The sequence below is a fragment of the Dipodomys merriami genome, unplaced genomic scaffold (assembly GCF_024711535.1).
Source record: "Dipodomys merriami isolate MVZ:Mamm:240054 unplaced genomic scaffold, mDipMer1.0.p SCAF_81, whole genome shotgun sequence".
Taxonomy (NCBI): domain Eukaryota; kingdom Metazoa; phylum Chordata; class Mammalia; order Rodentia; family Heteromyidae; genus Dipodomys; species Dipodomys merriami.
In genome coordinates, this window is record NW_027206413.1 from 4,292,501 (window position 1) to 4,315,819 (window position 23,319).

Genomic DNA, 23,319 nt, shown 5'->3' on the forward strand with positions numbered 1-23,319 from the left:
GGGCAGAAGTCCTTCTGCAAAATTTGGTGAAATTGGATGAGAAACATAGACAAGAGGAGCCACAGGAAGGGCCGGGGTTACAGCAGATGGCCCAGGAGCAGCTCCTTTTGTCGATAGGAATTACCTTTTCTTTCTTGAGATTGATTAATCAAAAGGGAGAGAATTATGTACCAGTCGCAGTCATCTTTGATTGAGTGCTTGGAAATTGAGTTTCACTTCGGCTGGCCTTTTGGTGGTTCAACCACGCGGTGCTCGATAACAGTGCATCACGTCCCCTGGAAATGATCAGCCCTGGGGAGAAATGATGGCTCACAGCTCTGAGGCTCTTAGCTCCCAGCAACTCCCAGGCTGGCTGGGTCTAACCCCATGGCTAGTTTATACTACCAATCGTGTAGAATGCTTAATAACAACAATTCTACTTGTAGATTTAAAAAGAAATACTATCTGATATTTGTTGTCATCTGGTAACTGGGCACAGCCCTGTAAAGCTCTCTTTTGAGTATTCCTGTTGTCTTCTCTCAAAAAGTGTGTATGGGAGGGAGTGGGGGAAAGGATACTGTGTGGTTCCATTTATTTGATCATGTATTTTTTTTTCTCCAGAAACCTTTCTTTTTGTGTGCACATGCCAGTATTGGGGCTTGAACGCCAGGCCTGGCTGCTCTCCCTTAGCCTTTTCATTGAAGGCTGGCATTCTGCCACTTGATCCACAGTTCTACTTTGGGTGTTTTGGTGGTTAATTCAAGCTGAGTCTCACGGACTTTCCTCCCCAGGCTGGTTTCAAACTGCATTCCTTAGATCTCAGCCTTCTCAGTAGCTAGAATTACAGGCTCTGCTTCTGTTTCCCTCAGCACCCAACTTCCACACTGATAACAAGATAAAATAGAGCATCATTAACCGTATTTGTAAGTAGAATAGTCTGTAGGATTGTGGGCCGCAAAGAGAAACTTGGTTAGTTTCGATGTCTATTGCCCAGCCCTGAGTAGTTTGTCTAAAATCTCCCGTCGGCTCTAGCTGGCTTCTTGTAAGGGCGTCATGAGTGGTTTGTGTTAGTGTCATGGTTGCTGAATGGTAGTTCATGGGTAGCAATGCATTCTGGTTTCACAGTTCTGTGATCCAAATGACAGAGACGTTTTCCAGCAATGTGTATCACTGGAAAGTGTGGAAAGACGGTGTAGTCATATTGACCAAGCCTGCAGGAAAACGACAGAGCAGCTGCACAGGTGGACACATGGTTCCATACATTAAGCCCGAAACATCTGGCTGGACTTTCTGAAAATGACCATAAGGATTCACCTCTTTTTCTTTTTTCTACAATATTTTCATTTGTAATTGTTTTGGTGCCAGTCCTGGGGCTTGAACTCAGGGCCTGAACTCTGTCCATGAGCTTTTTGTGCTCAAAGCTACAATTCTACCACTTGAGCCATAGCTCTACTTTTGGCTTTTTGATTGGTAAGAGAAAATAAGAGTCTCAGGGACTTTCCTGCCTGGGTTAGCTTTGAACTACAGTCCTCAGATCACAGCCTCCTGAGTATCTAAGATTACAGACATGAGCCACCAACATCCAGCTGATCTATACATATATTATATACATATATCTATATGTATATAAACCCTATGTTTAAATGAGAGCAAGCAGCTTAGCCCGTTGCTTCGTTTCTCAAGTGAACACAAGGTAGCTCCCGTCCTGGCTCTGGTGTGGAAAGAGTTTCCATCACAATGGTCTTTGCCTCTGATGGCTTCGCTAGTCAGTCCCAACTTCCCAACTCCACTCACGGGACAATCACCTTTTTCAAAAGAATCTTCTAGCATTCTCCATTTGAGTCTAAGTTTTCTCCTTTCCTATGAAGAAAAAATTTCATATACATTTATATCCTGTCAACTTTGGTCAGAAAATACTTTCTGCTTAACACATAGAAAACTGGCTTCTCTAAATGCCCCGGTGTTGGGGGACGCTCAGGTTCCACATTGCCTTGCGTGCAGCAGACGGGTGCAGGATCTGTCCACAGACCGGCACAGGATCTGTCCACACACGGGCAGCCTTGCAGCTCTGGGGTATGTGCTGGGATCATTTGGGTCCCCAAACAGCTTTTAAGAAATATGTGTGTTTGGAAGGGAGTTTCTCCTTGGAGCTTCCCAACAATAGAAAGGCTTAGAATTGGAAGTCATCCACTCTCCCTCATTAGCCATTTCCTAAGTCAGTGCTGTGACTCCACTGGCTCCACTGCAGATGAGAAAGGGAGCCGGTTCCGGCACGGAGCCAGGGCCTGGGGGCGGTCTGGGGTGGCAGAGCACGTGCAAATTCAGATTCCAGGACCCGGAAGGAAACAAAACCAACACAGAATTAAGGTTTGTTTCTTGGGTACAATCCTTCACACTTTTCTGTCAACTGGGCTGGAAGAATTCCTTTCATAATAAGGTGTCTATCCAGGGGCTGGGAAGGTAGAGCGCTTGCCTTGCATGCCTGAGGCCCTGGGTTCGATTCCTCAGCACCACATAAGCAAAAAGAAAAAAGCTGGAAGTGGCGCTGTGGCTCAAGTGGTAGAGCGCTAGCCTTGAGCTGAAGAGCTGAGGGACAGCGCCCAGGCCCAGAGTTCAGGCCCCACGACAGGACCCCCCCCCAAAAAAAATAAGGTGTCTATCCAGCATGTGCTCACTTCTTTTGCTAAGAGTCCATGCTAAAGAGTACTGCCAGATACCAACCTGAAGGAAAGCTAAATATTTTCTCCAGAAAATGTGCATTTGTTTCTTTTTCAGATAAGCTCTTCGTTTATCTTTATACCTTACTTTCCTCCCCACCCCCCTGCCCAGGGAGCTATGCTTTATATAAGGTTACTGCGTGGATATTTAAAACTGTACAGCTTAATGTTATGTAATTTATGTAATTTGGATTATTAGTTATTTTTTTATGGAGCGCTCATTGAAGTCCACTACTTTGGGGAAACAGTGAACAATAGGAAAAAATGATGATACTATTTCTGTTCTCACAGGGCTTACTGTCCGTGGCTTATACCCTAGAAAAACTTCATTCATTCCTCAACCTGTCAGTTTTTTTCCACCAGTTGACTGGTTCATTGTCTCATTCATAATTTTTTTTAATTTCATGGCAAGACTGCATGGCAGGTGTTTGCAGGAAGCAGCATTATTTAAGTAACTACTGTTGAGAAATGTCCCCTTTCCTCCGATTAGCTAGTAGCATGCATATTTATAGTCCTGTGGACCATTATCATAGAGATTGTTCCAACTAGAGGAACTCAGCTGGAGCCCAGAAATTAATATCTTTCAAAGCATTTAGATGTATAACTGAGTGTCTGTGTGTGTGTGTGTGCGCACGCGCACGTGCCAGGCAGTAGTAGGGCTTGAACTCGGGGCATAGCATGTTATCCCTTAGTTTTTGTGCTCAAGACAAGTTCTGTACCACTTGAGCCACAGCTCCACTTCTGGCTTTTTAGTGGTTAATTGGAGCTAAGTGTCTCACAGACTTTCCTGTCTGGCCTGACTTTGAACCATGATCCTCAGTTCTCAGCCTCCTGAGTGGCTAGGATGACAGCGACAACCACTGATGTCCCGCCAGCTTGGTTGTTTTTGCTTAGCCCACCAGCCTGTTAGATCTCAGCAATGATGTTAAGAGAACATGACTCGGGCCAGTGGCTTAATTTTTGATGGCCCTGTTCCACTGACAACCAATGGGAACCCAGCTGGGGTTGATTCAGGAAGGAGCTCCGCAGACCCCGGATGAGCCCAAGGTCCCTCCTTGGTGACCCATGGTGGTGACACAGTCCATCTGTCCTCAGTGTGGCTGCAGCAGTCATCTTCAAAAGGCGTCTCCTACTCAGGTGCTTCGGAAAGCCCTCTCGGAGCAGATGTTTCGCAGTGGTTTACAAACAGCTGGTGTTTGGTTAGCCTTCGTATTTTAATCTGACAGTCCAACTCTTATACTTTATGGAGGGAGGCTTTTCCTCTTCATGCACCACTGTCTCAGAACGTGGACCGCGTGTGCATCACTGCAAAAGTAAACGCTAAGAATTGGTTACTAGAGTTCATAAAACGAAGACTCGGTTGCTCTTCACAAGGAAAAAAAAAAACCCAAAAACAAAAAACAGCATCATTACTTGAGATTCTTGCACTACTTGGGAAAAAAAATCAAGTGCCAGAATCACTGTTTAAAATGAGAAGCATGACACATCTCGTACGTAGGGTGTTTACAGAGCGGGGATCGTGGAGAGCATGCACAAGCTGTCTTTAGCAGAGCCCTGTTCTCCTGTGAGGGCGATATGGACCCTGAGAACCAGCCCAGGAAGAACAATAAGTGGATTTAATTTGCTTTCCTTTCGTTTTCCATATTTCTTAACATCACATCCTGATGGTATTGAGACAGATGTTTTGTTAAGTGACAATAATAGGTTCTAGTAATGTTGTTCCTTTGCACATTCCTTTCAAAGTGAAGAACCGGAGCCGGGCTTGGTGCCATGCCTGTAACCCCCTCACCCCTCAGGGGGCTGATGTAGAAGAATCCAGAGTTGAAGGTCAGCCTTGGCTATGTAGTGAGACCTTGTCTCAACGAAACAAAACAAAACAAAAAAACAGTAAGTGAAGAGTCCCTGGAGATTTTTTTTTTTAATGAAGAAACTACATGTTTGGGTACTTGTTCATCCAAGAATTGGAGGTCTTCTCCTCACAAGTATTTATCTGAACAACCGCAGAGTCCTTGCAAAAGGCATTCATTTCAGGTTAAATTCTAGAAACCCAGAGGAGCTGTGAGGCACAGCTGCATAGAGAGAATCAAGCTGAGAAGAATATTCTTTTATCCGTGGAAGCCTTGCCATGGCACTTAGCTCCTAATCTGAGACTGCATTTAACATTTGAAATACTTCTTTAGTTCCGTCTTTTTAAGTAACGACGTTAGATGGTTTAGATCAACATGTAAAGTGAGAAAAAAATCAAAACTGTTAGAAAACAGGACGAAGGCACGAAGGACGAAGGACTGTGTTGCCTAAACACTGAAGATGCTGCTGTAGTAAATTAGACCCCAAAAAAGAATCTGTGGAGTAAATGTTGGTGGGAAAATGAGGATCCTTGGATCTCATCCCCCCTGCTTCTGAGGAAGATGAATAATGATCACAATGTACACTGTGCAGATCCTGTCAAGCCCCGTTCTAAGTGCTTACCGTGGATAAGCTAACTTAATCCTCACGCTGACACAGATACTCTCCCTAGCCTTGCTCGTACTTACTTAACAAGTTTAGCTCTGCTGCTTCCTTCCTTCCCTCTTCCAAACCCTTTTTCAAAGGGGAAACTGCTTCCCCAGGCAGAGATTCTTTTTGAGCACCAGCACTTTTTAAAATGAACAAACACAAGTATCATTTATTTATGAAGTGTGTTTGTAAAGACAGTACAAAAGTACTCTTTAAACTGCGTACCAAGGTCCTTAACTGATTACTTTGGTAATCTTCAGTTCTGTGCAGCTGGCAACAGAGTTTCAAACATCTCGCTGGCAGGCACCTTTTGCTTTTCTAAACACGCAACTAAAATTCCACATTAAAGGGAAAATAATAACTCTCTCCAATGTGCACAACACACTAGGAGAGATGCCAAGGGCCGTGGTGTTGGAGAGGGGCCAGAAGAGGAGAACTGGGCGCGAATCCACTGACAAGAGAAAACATATCCCAATTCTAGCTGTTCAGGAGGCTGAGACCTGAGGATTGCAGTTCAACTGCGGTTCAACACTAACCTAAGCAGGAAAGTCTGTGAGACTCTGCTCTCAGAAGCCCAACATAGTAGAGTGCTAGCCTTGAGCAAAAAATCTCAGGGAACCAAGATCCTGAGTTCAAGCCTCAGAAGCAGCATGCACGCATGTGCACACACACAATGGAGTGAGGCAAAAATAATCCAGGGCTCTTTTTTTGTTTGTTTCCACTGAAGAGTAAGGGAGTTCCTTTCCAGGCATCAATGGAGCAATTATGCAGTTCTGTCCATTAGGATTGTTGACTGTGTGGTTTACCTGTTACCTTAAAGCAGCATAGTCAGCATAGATTTGGTTTATCAAAGGCACAAAGAATGTAGTCACATGCAAGAGGCCCTGCAGGAACCCGTTCAGTTTCTCGAGCGTAATCTAGATGAAAGTGTGTGTGAGGTTTGTTTGGAAAGTGCTTTTATACTATTCCTTCACGAGCTGACTTTATTACCAGGCCCTGCTCCACTGTGGTGCTGAAACCACAGCACATGCTGACGTTCCCAGGTTCTGATTGTAACCGGGACGTGTGTTAACATTCCCATGTCCACCGCAGTCGAACCTGGCAGGCTCCTACTTGGTATTTCCTGTTTCCTGCCCTGCAAAACATCCCTGCTGTTCCCTGTCTCCCCCAAAGCCTGGCACTTCACTCCTGACCCAAAACAATCTTGATATAAACTTAACTCGTTGGAAATACATTTCTTCTACACCACAACTCTTTTGTGAGTGTGTGTGTGTGTTTTAAAAGGAAACCTACCCCAACAGGTGACTGCCACATGTTGCAGAGAGCAGCCGTTCCACACCAGACACCACCCACCCCAGATCTCTGCTCGTTCCCATCTGAGCATGGCTCAGCGCTATCACCATCTGCCCTTCTAAGTGCACTGTCTCTGAGCCAACCACACAGTGCGCAGTCTCAACTTCTCAACTCAGAGGGAACGCACTCACAAAAGTAGAGAAAAGTGCTCTTCAAGTTCCGAGTACTTCATGGAAGATACTTTCCTGGTTCCTAATTTAGAGAGGTCAATAGAGTGACTGTGGCGTGAAAGAAATCTTCAGTTCAGATCAGCAGGAGGAAGGCGTGTGTGCTGCAGTATGGCATTGTGTCAAGTACCTTAATATGGTTATTTGAAATTCCCTGTAAATGTTTAGGATGGACTAGAAATACAGCTCTCTCTCTCTCTCTCTCTCTCTCTCTCTCTCTCTCTCTCTCTCTCTCTCTCTCTCTCTCTCTCTCTCTCTCTCTCTCTCTCTGCATAATATGGCTAGGGTGCTGCTCCATTTGTGATCTGCTGTGGGACGCCGTGAACTCACGTGGCTGGTGAGCGCGTGGCCGCCAGCGCCAGGGCTGGTGGTAGGATACCACAGATGGTTCTGTGGTTATCACGGTAAACAAGTATCTGGATCTCTTTTAAGCTTTGTCAAACTCATCTTACAAAGAAAAGAAAAACTTCAGAAGACCTATGAGCTCATGCATGCTGCTGTAGTCCTGTGATAGAATCCATCGAGATTATGTTGTATTTACAAGAAAAAAAAAATCGGCTGACCTTTAGAGATCATTGACCAAGAAGTGTAAATATGTTTGACGAATAAAACATTTCTATGATGACTTGATCTACCCTTGAATTTTTGTTTTTCTAGTCCCTTTGTTGGTCTTTTTTTTTTTTTTCAGTCCATGTCTTGGGGATTTGAACCTAGGACCTTACACTCTGGGCAAGGGCTTTGTGACTGACCTATCCCTCCAGCACACTGTTTGCTTCTAGGGTACAACTCAGTTTTTAGGGAGTCAACAAAGTTTGTGATGCTTTAGAAGATAGAAGTCACTGGCAGAAAAGTACTTCCAGTTCACGCACACGATTTGCTGGTGTGCTTTGATGTTGCCCTTGCTCCCCCTCCCCCCCCAGCCCCTCCCCCCCCAGGTAATTTGCTTGACCAAATCAGGTTCTCTCCCAGTGAATTCCAGCAGAGGGCCAGCCCGTCAGGCAGAAGGCATTTCATGTGCGATCTCTAGCATAAAGACCTTGGAGAAGGACAAACACCTGCTTGCTCCGAGAGTAGCCCTGGGTGTGTGAAACTTCTGAAGACACAGCAGCAGGGCTATCAGACCTTTAGATTTCTCTATTGCTCCACTGGAAAGTAAAGTTCCAATTGACTGGGGGAAACAGTACCTAAGCTTCAAAGGCCTGCAGGGAGGACACTGCGGCTGGAGCAGAAGGCCAGGCAAGCCATTCACAGAGCTTGCAGGCCTTTGTGAACACCTGGTGTTTCTCTGAGCTGGGCATGGGTGGGACTAGACTTGAGCTGAGGCTCAAATGTTCTAGTTCAAGGGGATCAGCATGGCTACTTCGCTGTGAATAGACAGTTTGAGGGAGCTAGACTGGAGATGATGTCCATCCTGGATGGACAGGACGGCTCAGCAGAGGCAGGAGCTGATGGTGGTAGGGACTAAGGTGGCAGGCAGCGGGGTACGGTGATCTCTAGCCTGTAACCCTTGGAGAAGGGCAAAACCCTCAACTAACAGGATTTGCTGATGGATTGGACATTGGCTCTTTGACTGAAAGGGGAATAAATGATTCCTAGATTCCTTGGTCCAAACAGCTGTTCAAATGGAGTTGCTTGGTTTCTGTCTTTATTCCTTGCTTCTAGCTTATCTGTTCTTGTCCATAGATAACCAGGACAATCCCAGTACAGAAAATGAGAGCGTGAGCGTGGGCACCAGGCAGCCCGCTTCCAAGGCTGGCATTCTTCCAGAGCAGCCATGCTCAGAGGCAGCCCACCTGGAAACACACTTGCGTATCTTCCTGCTTCTCCTGTCACACTGCGAGCGTAGTCCAGTGTCAGGCACAGTGTGCACATATCGCTGGAGAAAAAGATGACAGCAGAAGTGAAGCTCTGGCGACTAGAGTTGTCTGCAGCTGTAGGGCAACTGAGTCTCGCTTGGGATAGTCTTTCAAGAAAAGGGGTTTTGAAACCAGACATCGCCAAGTGCCAGTGGCTCACACCTCTCTAATCCTGGCTACCCAGGAGGCGGAGATTGAGGACCTCTTACTAGCCAGCTCGGGGACAGCACCCTAGCCCTGGGTTCAAGCCCCAGGTCTAGCACAAAGAAAGAGAGAAAGGAAAGGAAGGAAGGAAGGAAGGAAGGAAGGAAGGAAGGAAGGAAGGAAGGAAGGAAGGAAGGAAGGCAGGCATACTCTTTTTCCTTTTCTGCTTGTTTCTTGGTAAGCCTGCAGGCTCGGCTCAGTACCTCTTGAGAGGAGTAGAGAACAGCCAACAAAGGGTGATCGGAGCGTTTCAGCCTTCTGTTTGGGAGAGTTTTGAGGCGGTTTTGTGTTTTGTTTTGTTTTGTTTTAATCTTTATTGTAAAGATGATAAATGGGGGGGGTTAGGTTGCCGTTACATAAGTACGGTCATGAGTACATTTCTTTTTAAACTGTTACCCCTTTCCTCATTTTCTCCCGCCCTCCCCCCACAGTTGTAAAGTTCATTTCCAACATAGTGTCAAGTGAGCATCATTGTTGCATTAGTTCATCCTTTGTCCTGCCGTTTCTGTGACTCCCTTTCCCTTCCACAGATAGGATAAACTTATATACAAGATAAAGGGTATAGAAAACTGAAATGGAAAAGAAATAACTGCATACAGGACATAATAAGAAACTCTTGTTTGCAATTCTTGGAGTTCGTTATATATGGCCCTATGCACTTAGCAGCTGAGCTATAGAGATCCCCTGTTTAGAGTATCATAGACATATTCTAGTTATTACAAATTAGGGAAACCACGCAACCTACTTTTCTTTGGGCCTGGCTTCACATCTCTGGGCATACAAGAAATGCAAATCAAACCAATATTGAAATTCCACCTTATCAAGAAATCTAATAACAACAGATGTTGGCAGAGATGTGGCCAAAAGGGAATGCTACTACACTGTTAGTGGGAGAGTAAACTGACTCAACCACTCTGGAAAGCAGTATGGAGACACCTCAAAAGACTCCACATCGAGCTCCCCTGTGACCCACAATCCCACCTTGAGCAGTTTTAATGAGACTTCTAGTCCTGGGACAACTACTGTTTTCATTCATACATCTGTTTAACAGATATTTTTTTAAAGTCTACTGTATGCTACGATGTCTAGATGCAAGGACATGGTGGGTATTCTGATCTGTAATCATTTAAAACAGGGAGGTCGTAAATCGCCATAGGGGAGTGATTGGGGACACATTTGAGGAAATATTCAATTCTACCTCAAGTGAGGGGTGCAGGAAAGTCCATGGAGTTGCTTCTGAGATGTGAGTTGAAATAAGCAGAGATGCATGTTTGAGTTGCCTACTAAACAGCTCCCTCGAGGAGCAACTGGTGTGGGCTTCCTTGGAAGCCCTGCATCCTGCATGGATGGATAGCCAGAATGCCCTTCCCTAGGACACTGGTTTTACATTTAATCCCATTTTCCTGTTATTTAAACTATTTACCATTGCAGTCATTGCCAGTGTGCAGAAACAACTTTGCACATAGAAATTAAGGAATTTCCCAAAGGTCAACAGCCACTGGCACTAAAATTAGCACTAATCCAATCTGTGGGTATTTGAACCTTTTGTGGGCAATGAACATCTCTGGGAGTGAATATTCCACAGAAAACTTCACAAACACACCAAACTTCACCTTGAATTTTAGAACAAGCCACCCGGACTCCAAGTGATAGCCCCCGATTTTGCATTTGGTATGGAACCCTTCAATAAGCATGTCACAGCTTCAAAAGACTCAGTGTAAGTGAACATAAATAGTCCTAGTAGAACATAAAATCAGATTTAAAAAGTTTCTTCTACGAAGGTTCTAAGTAATGAGGAAAACAGAGAGGATTAAGCACCTGACTCCCATAGCAACAAATACAAGGGGCGGATGGACCATGAGCCTCTCTCTTCTCTCTCTGATAGAAGACCTATGGAGACTCCTGACAATCAAGTTACAAGTCAAGTTAGAGAGCGCATTTCACACCAGTGGCTCACACCTGTAATACTAGCTACTCAGGAGGTTGAGATCTGAGGATTGTGGTTTGAAACCAAGGCAGACAAATCTTTGAAACTCCTATCTCGAATTAACCAGCAAAAAGCAAGAAATAGAGCCATGGTTCAAGTAATAGAGCACCAGCCAGGCACAAAAACAACACCAGGAAGGCAGGGGGAGCAGCTCTCACAACCAGGAAGAGATTCTCCTCCCGTCTCCACGTCTTATCTTCTAGTCTCCATCATCCCATTTTCCCACCCCAAAGTTAAAACACAAAAACGGAAACCACAACACAAAAACCAACTTGGAGCCTGCTCATTTTAAGTGTGTTTTAAAAAGTTATCTTTTTTTTTAATAGCAAAACATTTTCTATTAACCACATTTTTTGTGTGTTAACTAGAGAGAAGGGAGGGTCATCATCCCCTTACAAAGTCATTTAGTCACTGGCTCCATGATGGAGAACGTGAATGCACATCTGTTTCCTGATCTTTCTGGTCAGTTTCTTCTCTTTAAAAACTTTTAACTCCCTTTTGTTGCATTGAACTATGACCTGTATGATCAAGGTTCATAACAGATAACGTACTCAAACGAGGGTGATGCAGAAACCATCTTTATAAAATTGAGCTTCTTCTACTGTTTTTTTTTTCTTCTACATTGAGTGACGTTTAGAGGCCCATTTTTTGGCCACTTGCTGTTCTTTGTAAATAAAGCTAGATATAGACTAATCCTTAAGGACGATTACTCTGCTCCTTCCTGTAGCAGATGTGACTAGTGAACCACCCACCCTCAAATGAACTCACTTTCCCCATTTCTATCATAGCTCACAAAATACTCACCCAACGAAGACATCTCTTCTTTCATGTTAGCTCAGTGTCATCACGCATACCCAAAAAAATCCTCACACATTTCTCCCTCATATATGAATCAAATGTATTCTGCATTTGTACAGTAGATATCAGCAATCTTGTCCAACTCTGGATGAAATATCCATTATTCATTTATTTCACAGACCTCTGGCAGGTGCCCTGTGCTTTATGGCATTGATATGCTGAATTCTCCACAGTTCTATGGTATTGCTATTTTATTTTACACAAAAAGAAATGGAGGCCCCTTCCCAAGGTCACCTTGCTAGAGAGCAGCTCGCTGGCTGGAGCGCCTGTTCTCTATCACTATACGGGGTGGTAATTACTCTTCTGAACATTATGCCATTGTTCTTAAGTGACACTCGGTGCCATTTGGACAGGGAGATTCTCCAATGACCTCTTTCTGCCAGCTACTGTCTCCATCAGTAAACATGCAGCTGGCTTTACAGCGTATTGGCAGTGGTGAGACTAGTTTTGCTGTAGAGACTCACTTAAGCGACATCTCTTTAAGTTTGATCCTAATACTTTTAGCTGCACAAGTTGTCAACTTATTTTATTTATTGATTTATTGTGTGCCAGTACTGGGGCTTGAACTCAGGGCTTGGGTTCTGTCCCTAAACTCTTTCACTCAAGACTGGCATTCTACTGCTTGAGCCACAGTTCCACTTGTGATTATTTTTATTTTCAGTGGTTATGTGGAGGCAAGAGTCTTATGGACTTTCCTGCCCAGCTGGCTTCAAACCATGATCATCAGATCTCAGCCTCTTGAGTAGCTAGGATGATCCTCAGACCTCAGCTTCCTGAGTAGCTAGGATTACAGGCAGTGAGCCATGGTGCCTGGCAATTTGTCAGGTGGTTTTTTTTTTAATTGTGTCAGCCCTGGGACTTTCCTGCCCAGGCTGGCCTTGAACTATAATCTTCTGATCTCAGCCCTTGAATAGCTACGATTATAGGTGCAAGCCACTGGAGCCTGGCTAATTTGTCAATTTTTTAATAGAAAGTATCTCTTTGCATTTGTTCTAGGAAATGGCTCTTGACTTATCAGGACAGTGATTGTACTATACTTAAAAAATAAGGCAAGAGTAGTTCGAGGCCAGCCAGCACAGAAAAGTCCCCAGGAGACTCTTATCTCCAATTAACTCAAAAATGAAGTGGGGCTGTGATTCAAAGTGGAAAAGTGCTACCTTGAGCAAAGAGCTCAAGGACAGACCCAGGCCCTGAGTTCAAGTGACAAAATAAGAATAATAATAATAGGAATAATAATAAATAAGGGCAACATTAAAGGTGTGTTATGAATCTTCATAACAGATAACTTGTTTAGGATGAGAATAATGGAGCTATCATCTTATAAATTCTAATTTTAAGATTATTCTCTCTTTTTACAGCCCATGTTGATACATAGTTTACATTTACATGTGCGTTCTAGTGGCCACTTTACATTTATGACATTAGACTATTGTGTATATTTCATTATCTTTTTTTTTGGCTTCTTTTCTATTTCAGTGGATCACCTTAGAGTGTGTGTGTGTGTGTGTGTGTGTGTGTGTGTGTGTGTGTGTGTGTGTGTGTGTGTGTGAGACAGAGAGAGAGATAGAGAGAGAGAGACAGACAGACAGACAGAGACAGAGGGACATAGAGACACACAGAGAAAATTGGGAATAAAATTATGCAAAAAAAGAGGTACTAGAGGGTCAAGATATATGGATACGAACCGGATTTCCAGCCATCAAATTTCAGATCCAAAGCTTACAATTTATATGACCATGAGAGAGGCACTTAAATTCTCAATGTCTCTATTTTCTCACCTACAAAATTGGGTTAGCAGTAATAATACCTACCCTATAGGATCACTCAGAAGACTGAAAGTATTCACTTGATACAGTATCTGCTACATCATAAGTGCTTTTTCACCCAGTAAGTGAAAGTAGGTGTGTAATAAAAGCTAAAATATATACTTAACTACGTAAATAATAACATATCTCGTTACTGAATAACTGCACCTTGTTGATTTTGGATAGCCATGCGGGGGAACTGGCACTATGGAACCAGGGGCAGGTGTGACTTCTAAGGACATCAGAGTTATTCCGAACAGAATGAGATATTTTTTTGTAAAAAACAAAAACAAAAACAAAACTGTCATTAACTTTGCCTTGCAAATATGCAACACATACATAAACAAAATTGTCCTCTGAAACCACAAACTACCCAGCATACCACACATGTATGTATCACTATTGCTACATAAGCCGTCACCCCAAAAATTAGTAGCTTCAGGCCACCTTTTTGCTTTGCTCTAGGTTTTGAGGATAAGAAGTTGGAGAAGAGCTCAGCCGAGCAGTTCTTGTCTAGAATCTTTCAAGCTATGGCAGCTCTGACGTAAACCACAGAAAAGGGGGGCTTGGCAGGCGTGAGACACCCTTCCTACTGAAGAGAGTATAACAGAGATTCAAGACAGAATGCACGCCAGCCAATTTCAAATCGCCCTAACAACGGACATGATCGTGAGCTGGGTGCTTAAGTTCTCGATGACTTAGGCAGTTTGGCTAAGGACTTGGTCGTTGCTAGCAAGACTATCTGGAAGTCAGCATCAAAACTTCACTGTATATTATGTGTTTTATAGAATTAGGATTAAGTTACATGAATGTGTCTTTTTTATACTAACTACAAAAACAAAACAAAACAAGGCAAGAGCTTCTGTGACGTGGTTGATTCTGCTATCACTGGGAACTGAACCGAGGACAGACTTCTCCAAGGAGCATACAAGAGGCCTGGCCTTGGGTGTATGGACATAGCATTACTACCACCAAATTCTAGTGGTTGAAGCCTTACAAACGTGCCTAGATTCACGGGTTACAGATATTGACCCCCATTTCTTTTATTGTTGTGATGATGATGATGATGATGATGATGATGATGAGATGATGATGATGATGATGATGATGATGATGATGATGATGATGATGATGATGATGTAGTTGTGCCGGGGGTTACAATTCTAAAGTCAGGTTGAGTGCAATGCTACTTGTCAGTGGCACCCCTTCCTTTGTTTTCCTACAGAATTCACTTATTTTATTTCGTTGGATATTGTGTCTGACCTGGGGCTTGAACTCTGGGTCTGAGCACGGTCTCTGAACTGCCATGCTCAAAGCTAGTGCTCTACCACTTGAGCTACAGCTCCACTTCCAGAATGTTTAGTGCTTAATGGACAATGAGAGTCCCTGGGCTTTCCTGCCCAGGCTGGCCTTGAGCTGTGATCCTCAGATCTCAGCCTCCCGAGGAGCTAGGATGACAAGCGTGAGAGCCAGACCCCACTTCTTGATGGAAGAAATGTCAAAGTATGTGAAGGCCATGTTTCTAACTTAAAAGCATTCTAGGTACTGCCAAAGATCAACAGAAATAGTTCTCTGTCATGTTTATATTTAGATTAGTCCATCCTAGTTTAACTTTTTCTTGGAGTTCTAATATGTGAACCTTTGGGCCATTTACAGAGGTTTATTCGGAGCCTTTTGTAATATCGGGGAGTTTCTAGATCAGCCGGAAGAGAGAGCAGAATCCAGAGACGTGCCCTCCATCCATGCGCTGTGATCTTTCTAGTCCCGTAACACGCGACATTTAAATAGCCCCACTTCTGGACGGAGGGCTTCTGGACCCCCCCATCCCCCCAGTCTTTCCTTAGGTTTGGGAAATGAATCACAGTTGCTTTGCGTCTTTTCCAGGTAAATTTGGTATGTAACACTAAAAAGACCCCATGCCCTGCGCAGCCCTTGGGGTCACTGCTCACCGGAAGGGCTTCCCTGGCCAGTCTTAACAGGCTTCCTGGCTAGACCTTCCTTCATTTTCAGCAGGGGGGACCTGACCCACAGAGCCACCCACATAACACAGGCCGAAAAGCAACGATCGAAGGGAAGTTGTTCTTAAATGGATCCATATGAAAGCAGGCCACAGCCCACAGCTGGAGGAGATCTGCTTGCAGGTTTGGAGGCAATTTGCTTGCTACACGTTGACTCTGTGCATGGGGCAAGTGGGCTGGGACACCCCCACTGCTACTGGTGGGGACACCAGTAGAAGACCACCAGCCCATGAGCAAAGCCAAGAAACAAGAGCTTGAGTCTCACAGAATAAGGAGAGAAGACCCAGGGGGAGATTTGGCTTGTGTGTGTGTGTGTGTGTTTGTGTGCGTGTGCGCGTGCACGCGCGCGTGCGTGCACTGGTGGTACTGGGACTTAAACTCAGATCCTAGGGGTACTGTCCCTCAGCCTTTTCACTTAAAGCTGGTGCTCTACCAGTGAGCCACAGCTCTACTTCTGGCTTTTGGTGGTTCACTAGAGAAAAGAATCTCCCAGACTGTCCTGTCCAGGCTGGCCTCAAACCATGATTCTCAGACCTCAGCCTCCTGAGTAGCTAGGGTTTACATGGGTGAGCCACCAGCGCCTGGCCTCAACTTTGTTTTAAAGTGCCATCTCCTAAGGTGAAGAGCATCCTCCAGCTGCAGCTCGTCGTCCATCCGACAGCTACTTCCCCGCGTCAGGCCGCTTTCCTGGCTTGCACTGTTCACCGGCACCGTTTGCCCAGGAGCCAGAGAAGCATGAGGCCGCGTGGAGATCGCAGCCGGCCTGCCCTCCTTCTGCTTCACGGCTGAGTTAGGGTTCCTCCCAGGTTCCTCCCAGCGCAGACTTTAGATGCCCAGAATTCTACCCCTTTCATCCTGGTGCAGTTCCGTGGAGCCTGCCCCGCGGGGCCAGCGTTGTGAGTGCTCAGCTTCACAGTCACGAGCTGCAGACTAGAATGAGCGATTGGCTGGCTCGGGGGTCTTCCAGCCAGTCGTGAAGTCTCTGTCTGGTTAAAAACAAAGGAATCAGAAGATAACGTTTTCTTGCACATCAACAAGCTCTTCAAAGCAGCCCTTTCTCAGCGTGCTAATGACTCAGAGCAGATGGGGTCCGTTTCCCTGAAGGAGCGGGTGGTGCGGCCCGGGCCAGTGTCTTTGAGTTTTGCCAGCACAGCCTGGCTTCCAAGACCAACCTGCACCGCACTCTGCTCACCTCGACTCTTCTTCCCTCTACCTGACTGCCACAGCTCGGGAGCCTTTCGAAGAAGCCAACGCGACCAAGAGGGAGGCAGCGCAGATTTCCAACCCGGGGCTGGAAACCTGATGCTCCTTTCTTGAGCAAACCCACTTTCCAGACAGTGCTCCTTGATCTTATTTTCCAATTGGGAGAAAGAGGGCTAATAAAACTTGCTATTGTTATCATTTCAGATGTGCACGTCAGTGGCATTAGAAACAGTCACACTATAGTGCAACCACCACATCATCTACCTCCAGAACTTTCTCTTCCTCCCCAACTCACAAGCTACCTATTAAATATATATAATATGAAACATTAAATATTATATAAAATACATATATAATGACTCCAACCCCCCCTCCCCCAACATTCATCAGTCCCTGATAGCTGCCATTCTATTTTCTCGGTTTCTACTACTTCATGAACCACAGACCACATGAAGTGAATCATTTCCTGCGGCCACTACTTTAGTCCACCTAGCACCATGTCTCTAAGCTTCGTCTAGGTTGTATTGTGACATTTGTGTATCTCTTCAAGCTTGTTTGGGGTACATATTCACGAATGGAAGTGCATTGTATGATCATTTTATTTTCAGTTTTTGTTTTTGTTTTTTGCCCGTTGTGGGGCCTGACCTCTGGGCCTGGGCGCTGTCCCTCAGCTCTGCAGCTCAAGGCTAGCGCTTCACTTCCGGCTTTTTCTGCTTATGTGGTGCTGAGGAATCGAACCGAGGGCCTCATGCATTCAAGGCAAGCACTCTACCACTGGGCCACCTTCCCAGCCCTATTTTCAGTTTTTAAGACATGTCAATACTGTTTTCCATACAATCCACACCATTTTACATTCCCCTCAGAAGTGCACAAGAATTCCAGTGTATGAGCTGGGCGCTGGTGGCTCACACCTGTAATCCTAGTGACAATAGAGGCTGAGATCTGAGGTCATGATTCAAAGCCAGGCCAGTCAGAAAACCTTTTACCTCCAATAAACTAGCAAAAATCCATCAGTGGAGAGGTGACTCAAGCAGCAGAGCACCAGACTTAAGCAAAAAAGCCAAGGGAGGACACAAGGCCCACAGTTCAAGCCCCAGGACCGGCACAACAACCACGATCAAAGAATTCCAGTTTTTCCACATCTCTGCCATCCTGTTATATTCTAGTTTTGGGGGGACAGCTATCGTCACGTTGTGAAGTGATAATGCATTGTGGTTGGGCTTTTGTTTTACACTCGTGGATCTCTCCATCCACTTATGGGGGAGGCATAGGAGTTGGAAGAGGCCGGCTTCAGCCTGGCTCAGACAGCTCAGTCTCATGGCTTTCCTGAGGTTTCCATGAGAAAGCATTTGCTCCAGGATTCCCTTCTACTGATCATTGGTGGACCAGCCACGCAACACTAGCCCGCACCCTGCCTCATGGAACCTGCCGCGAGAAGCCTCATCCAGAAGTCCTGGGGCACGTCTCCCATTGCAGAAGACAGTGCTTCCCGCCAGCCTGCATGCCGACAGCTCAGCCTTCCTCCTGTCACATTTACAATGGTCTGAAAATTATGGTTTTGATTTTTCTGTTAGCTGCTTTGTCTTCTCAAATACTTTTGGTCTTTTGTGATGTCTGCGGTGAGAAATGTCTGTCTCTAGCCTTTTTTTTTTTTTTTTTCCCTGGTTGTGGGGCTTGAACTCTGGGCCTGGGCGCTGTCCCTCAGCTCTTCAGCTCAAGGCCAGTGCTCTACCACTTGAGCCACAGCGCCACTTCCGGTTTTCTGGTGGTTTATTGGAGATAGGAGACTCCTGGCCTTGCCCAGGCTGGCTTTGAACTGTGATTTCAGATCTCAGCCTCCTTAGGAGCTAGGATTGCAGGCATGAGCCACCGGCACCCGGCTATCTTTAGCCTACTTTTAAAACAGTTTCCATTGTTGTTAGTGAATATCATTCTTTATATTTTCCTTGATATTAAGCTCATATCAGATATATGACTCTCAAACAGGTGTTCTTTTTACTTTTTAATAGTGTTCTTTGGTGTATAAGTGTTGTGTGTGTGTGTGTGTGTGTGTGTGTGTGTGTGTGTGTGTGTATGATGGTCCTGGAGCTTGAACCTGGGGCTTGGATGCTGTCCCCAAGCTTCACTTAATATTTACTTTTAAAATCAAGGATAGCACTCTAGTACTTGAGCCACAGCTCTAATTCCAGTTTTTTTTTGTTAGTTAATTGAAAATAAGTCTCACAGACTTTCCTGCCTGGGGCAGCTTTGAACTGCACTCCTCAGATCTCAACCTCCTGAGTAGCTAGGATTTCAGCCACAAGCCATGGGTACCTGCCTACAAAAGTGTTTGTTTGTTTTTGATTTTGATATCATTTGATTTATCTGGCTTTCTATTGTTGACTTTGCTTTTGATATAAGAAATCGTTGCCAAATCTTGTCAGGTCCTGGTGGCTCATACTAAGATCTGAGGATTATAGTTCAAAACCAGCCTGGGCAGACAAATCTGAGAAATTCTTATATCCAATAATCCAGCAAAAAAGCTGCAAGTGGAGGTGTGGCCCAAAGGGTAGAGCACCAACCTTGAATGAAAAGCTTAGAGATAACACTCTGGCTCTGAGTTCAATCCCTAGTACCAGTACACACACACACACACACACACACACACACACACACCAACTCACTATCAAACCAGTGTTTACATGTTGATAAGAGTTGTCTTTGATCCATTTTGAGTTAACTTTTGAATATGATGTAAGGGAAGGACCTACAAATACTTTATACATGGAGATCTAGCTTCCTAGTACTGTTAGCTTAAGTGACTTTTCTCCTTTGAATGGTCTTAGGACTGTTGTAGAATATCATTAGAGTATATAGAGAGGGTTATTTCTGGAAAGTTTTGGAAGGTGCTGGATATTGAACCAGGGATTTTTACATGCCAAGCATGTGCTCTACCACCAGATTACACTCAAGCCTCATTTATGGACTTTTAAAAAGTATTTCCTCCTTGCAATTTTGGGGCTCAAATTTAGAAACTCCTGTGAACTTTAATGTAATTTTCTCCTTTTTCTCCTTTCCCTTCCCTTCCCTTCCTTTCCCTTCCCTTCCCTTCCTTTCCCTCCCCTTCCCTTCCCTCTCCTCCCCTCCCCTCCCTCCTTCCTTCCTTCCTTTCTTTCTTGCTCTCTTCCTTTCTTCCTCCTTTTTCTGTTCCTCTCTTCTCTCTTCTTTATTTCTTCTTCCTCCCTCCCTCCCTCCTTCCTTCCTTCCTCCCTTCGCATTTGAATTCCAGTCTTTGCGCTTGTCAGGCATGCTCCCGCCTCTGAGACATACCTTCTGTTTTTCTACTGGGCGTGTGGCGTGGTGCCATCCATATGTGTTAGTCTTTCCGGTAGTTAGGACAGCGGGAGCACACTGCCACCACCGCGCTCATTGAGGAGGGAGTCTCGTGAACTTTTTGTCCATGGTGGCCTTAAACTACAATGCCAACGACCTCGGCCTCCAAGGAGCTAGAATCCCAGGCATGCACGTGAACCAGCTGGCTTTAATATAGTGCTTAATTCATCAGATTGTGGTGCCGAACATAGAATTGCCTTCAACAACCTTACACCAAAGGCTGCATTCGGAGGCCCCCGGGGTTCCCGACACTGCTTGATTCCCTGTGGAGTCAGTTCAAGCATCCTGGAGCAGTTTGGGAACACACCAGTTCTTCACGTGAAAGCTAGGTGCCAGTGGCTCACACCTGTGATCCTAGCTACTCAGGAGGCTGAGATCTGAGGCCAGCCAAGGCAGAGAAATCAAAGACACTGTTATCTCTCGTTAACCAGCAAAAAGCCAGAAGTGGGGGTGTGGCTCAAAAGATGGAGGACCAGCCTTGAGCAAAATAGTTAAGGGGAACTGCAAGGCCCTATGTTCAACCCCCAAGACCGGCAAAGAAAAAGAAGAACCATACAGAATGGAAATGGCGTGTTTGCTGTGTCTCCCTCCCTAGACTTGACTGCTGGGGGACAAGATTGTGTAATATTCACCTTTGTATGTTCAGAGCCCACCGCTGGAGTGCTTGCTCCTGGTAGAGGTCATCCCATGCTTATTTGATCAAACCAGTGGTTGTGAAGCAGGTGTCTTTGGTTTCTGAAAGTTTCGAATCCACACATCGTGATCACATAAGATGCTTTGTTGTATGGAGCCTCTGGCTTTGTCCTCATGGCTTGTGGCATAGGCTTTATGTGAGCATAGAAGATCCACGCCTATAGAAAGTTACTTGTCTGTCCCAGGCTGTGGTGTACTCGTGTCATTCTTGGAGGTGTTTCCTGATGCATAAGCCCTGATACTCAGGGTTGTGGATAGAGAAGCTAGTTTTCTGAAGAACATATGCCAAGGGTTTGCCATGTGCTGATAGGTTGTCAGCACGCTAAGCTGACTGCCGTTCTACAGTGAGGAGGGAAACGGGTCACGTGAGTGCTAATCACTGTCTTTCACTTTGGTTCTAAGTCATTTATATTACTTGGAATGATTCTCCTGTCTCCCGTCAGCCTGTCACCTGCCTCCACATTATCAGAAAAGCCACTCACAACGAGGAAGAATCTCTAAGAAATTCTTTTTCTCTCAGAGGTCTTATTGTTTGGTGTTCTCTGTGCCTTGAAGAGCTCACCACTTCCCAAGCTCTGAAAGGAGTTCTGGACCTCCAGGAATCATGGTGGCTGTGTCTGACCATGATCTATCTAGATCCATGAACACAGCCTGTCCAAACCACATGTTTCCTGGAAGGGAGAAGTAATACACTTCCTGAATGCAAAAATCTGCTTTTTATAACATAATTTGCTATTGAGAAAAGCTACTGAAAATGAGAGGGAGAGCCAAGAAGGAGCTGCAGAAAGTAGATAGCAGAAAGACGAACTCCAATCCTCACAAGGTACCCCCACACACCGGGAATCCCAGCTTAAGACCTTGCTAGTACCCAGTCCAATGCTTTCTAGTCCTGTGTTGCTCCACTACAAACCACATTTCAGATGGTAACTGTTGCCTTATGAAAATGACACATGTGGGAAATGAGATTTCCCTCTCTTCTGCCCCCCAACAACCTCCCCCTCCTTCCTTCAAACACCCTCATTTTTTTTTAGCTGCATGATGCAATGTTGTTGGGTTGTTTTTTTTTTTTTTCCTTCTTCTTTTCTGGACAGAGTAGCAGTTGTTTCTTTCTCAACTAATTTTTGTTCCAAGACCTCACAGGGTGTAAGGAGAATAACTTCCTGAGTAAAGAAAGCATTTGAGTGTCTGCATCGAAAGATACACAAATCCCAGAACTTAATGGGAGAAGGGCGGAGCCTGAAGAGACTGAAAACAAGACAGGGAAATGAGCACAGGACTAACTCTCTCTCTTTCTCTCTCCCTCTCTCCCTCTCTTTCTCTCTCTACCCCCCACCCTCCCTCCCTTCTTCTATTCCTCCCTCCTTCCGTCTTCTTCCCCCTTTTCCTTCCTTCCCTTTCTCTCTCACCTTTTTTTCTTTCTCTTTTCTCTCTCCTTTCTTTTTTCCCCTCATGACTTTTCTTCATCATTCTCCCTGTTTATAAAGAACCTCGTAGGCTTTAAATAAGTTCAAATGTCTACATTCTTGGGGAATAAAACCCAAGGCATTCTTTCCTTGTGCTTTTAAAAACTTACATCCCTGATTATGAAAGTTGGAACATGAAAAGTTCTTGGGAGATGTTATTGTAATAAATTCTAGTCTAACTTATTGGGTTCTTAAATTATGAATTCTATTAAGGCATGTTTTCCTGCAGTTTCCACTCCAAAATGTTGTTCCTATATAAAATACTCAGATTACCCACAAGTGAGCATTAAAATGGAGACAGGGAGGAGGGTACACAAGGGTTAGGCGTCACCTCCAGAAAATTTCTATAGCCAGAACCATAGGGGCAGACTATTAGCAGACTTCCTGGGAAGGCTATATATCATGTCCTGAGCTTCACATTAAAATGACTTTTTACTTGAGTCATTTGTTAGTCCATTACCAGTTCACCTATCAGATTGCATTTCATCTTGTATTAAATCAAGGTAATCTGGCAAGTAAAAATAGGCTTCTTATTTTACTTGTAGCTCTCCACAAGAGTAGAGATTCAGCCTCCTGCCTTGTGTGTTTCCATAATCTCTAAACAATTCATAGCCTTTCCATGAATGTTTTAATTGATTGAATCCCCCACCACCACCTCCCAAGACACACGACCAAATCATGTACTAAAGTCTGGCTTTTCTCTTTAGGGTTCAACTCATTCTCCTCCAACTGCAGTCCTAAAAGGAACTGACGCTGTGTGGCTGCTGTTGCTGATCCTGCAGTTCTTGGAAATGGAAACATGCAGAAGAGAGACCAAGAAGAAACTTCACAGGAACAGAGGAGACTGCGGGAAAGAACATGTACTTATACACTGAGGCCACCGGATCACTGTGTGATGACTTGCTCCCTTCCCAAGCAGTATGTCCTTTTATGGGGGTTAATCACCAAGACTTCACTAGTAGGAAAACCGAGCTTTCCTAAAACCCATTCAAGGCTGCAACCCTGGGCCACATGTGTCACGCTAACCATGTCCCCAGTGGTGTTCGTCCCTGTACCCTTGTGTGTCCAATGCTTAACGCTCCTAGAAGTAAATGATTTCTTTTCCACTCCTGCCAGAAGTCAAGAGAAATTTAAACAGACCTAAGATC

The 23,319-nt window shown here is 44.9% G+C and overlaps 1 protein-coding gene across 2 annotated transcripts in view; it reads left to right on the top strand.

Moving 5' to 3' along the window:
- Positions 1–23,294, top strand: part of LOC138819679 (putative histone-lysine N-methyltransferase PRDM6) — a 128,865-nt gene extending 105,571 nt beyond the window's left edge. The window contains exon 7 of one of the 2 annotated variants that reach the window (XM_070011172.1): positions 22,879–23,294. In XM_070011172.1, coding sequence (XP_069867273.1) covers positions 22,879–22,912 — 34 coding nt within the window. In that variant the 3' untranslated portion in view covers positions 22,913–23,294. Of the gene's footprint in view, positions 2,905–22,878 lie in introns of those variants that run through there. The other variant, XM_070011171.1, reaches the window with a different exon arrangement.
- Positions 23,295–23,319: the final 25 nt, after the last annotated feature.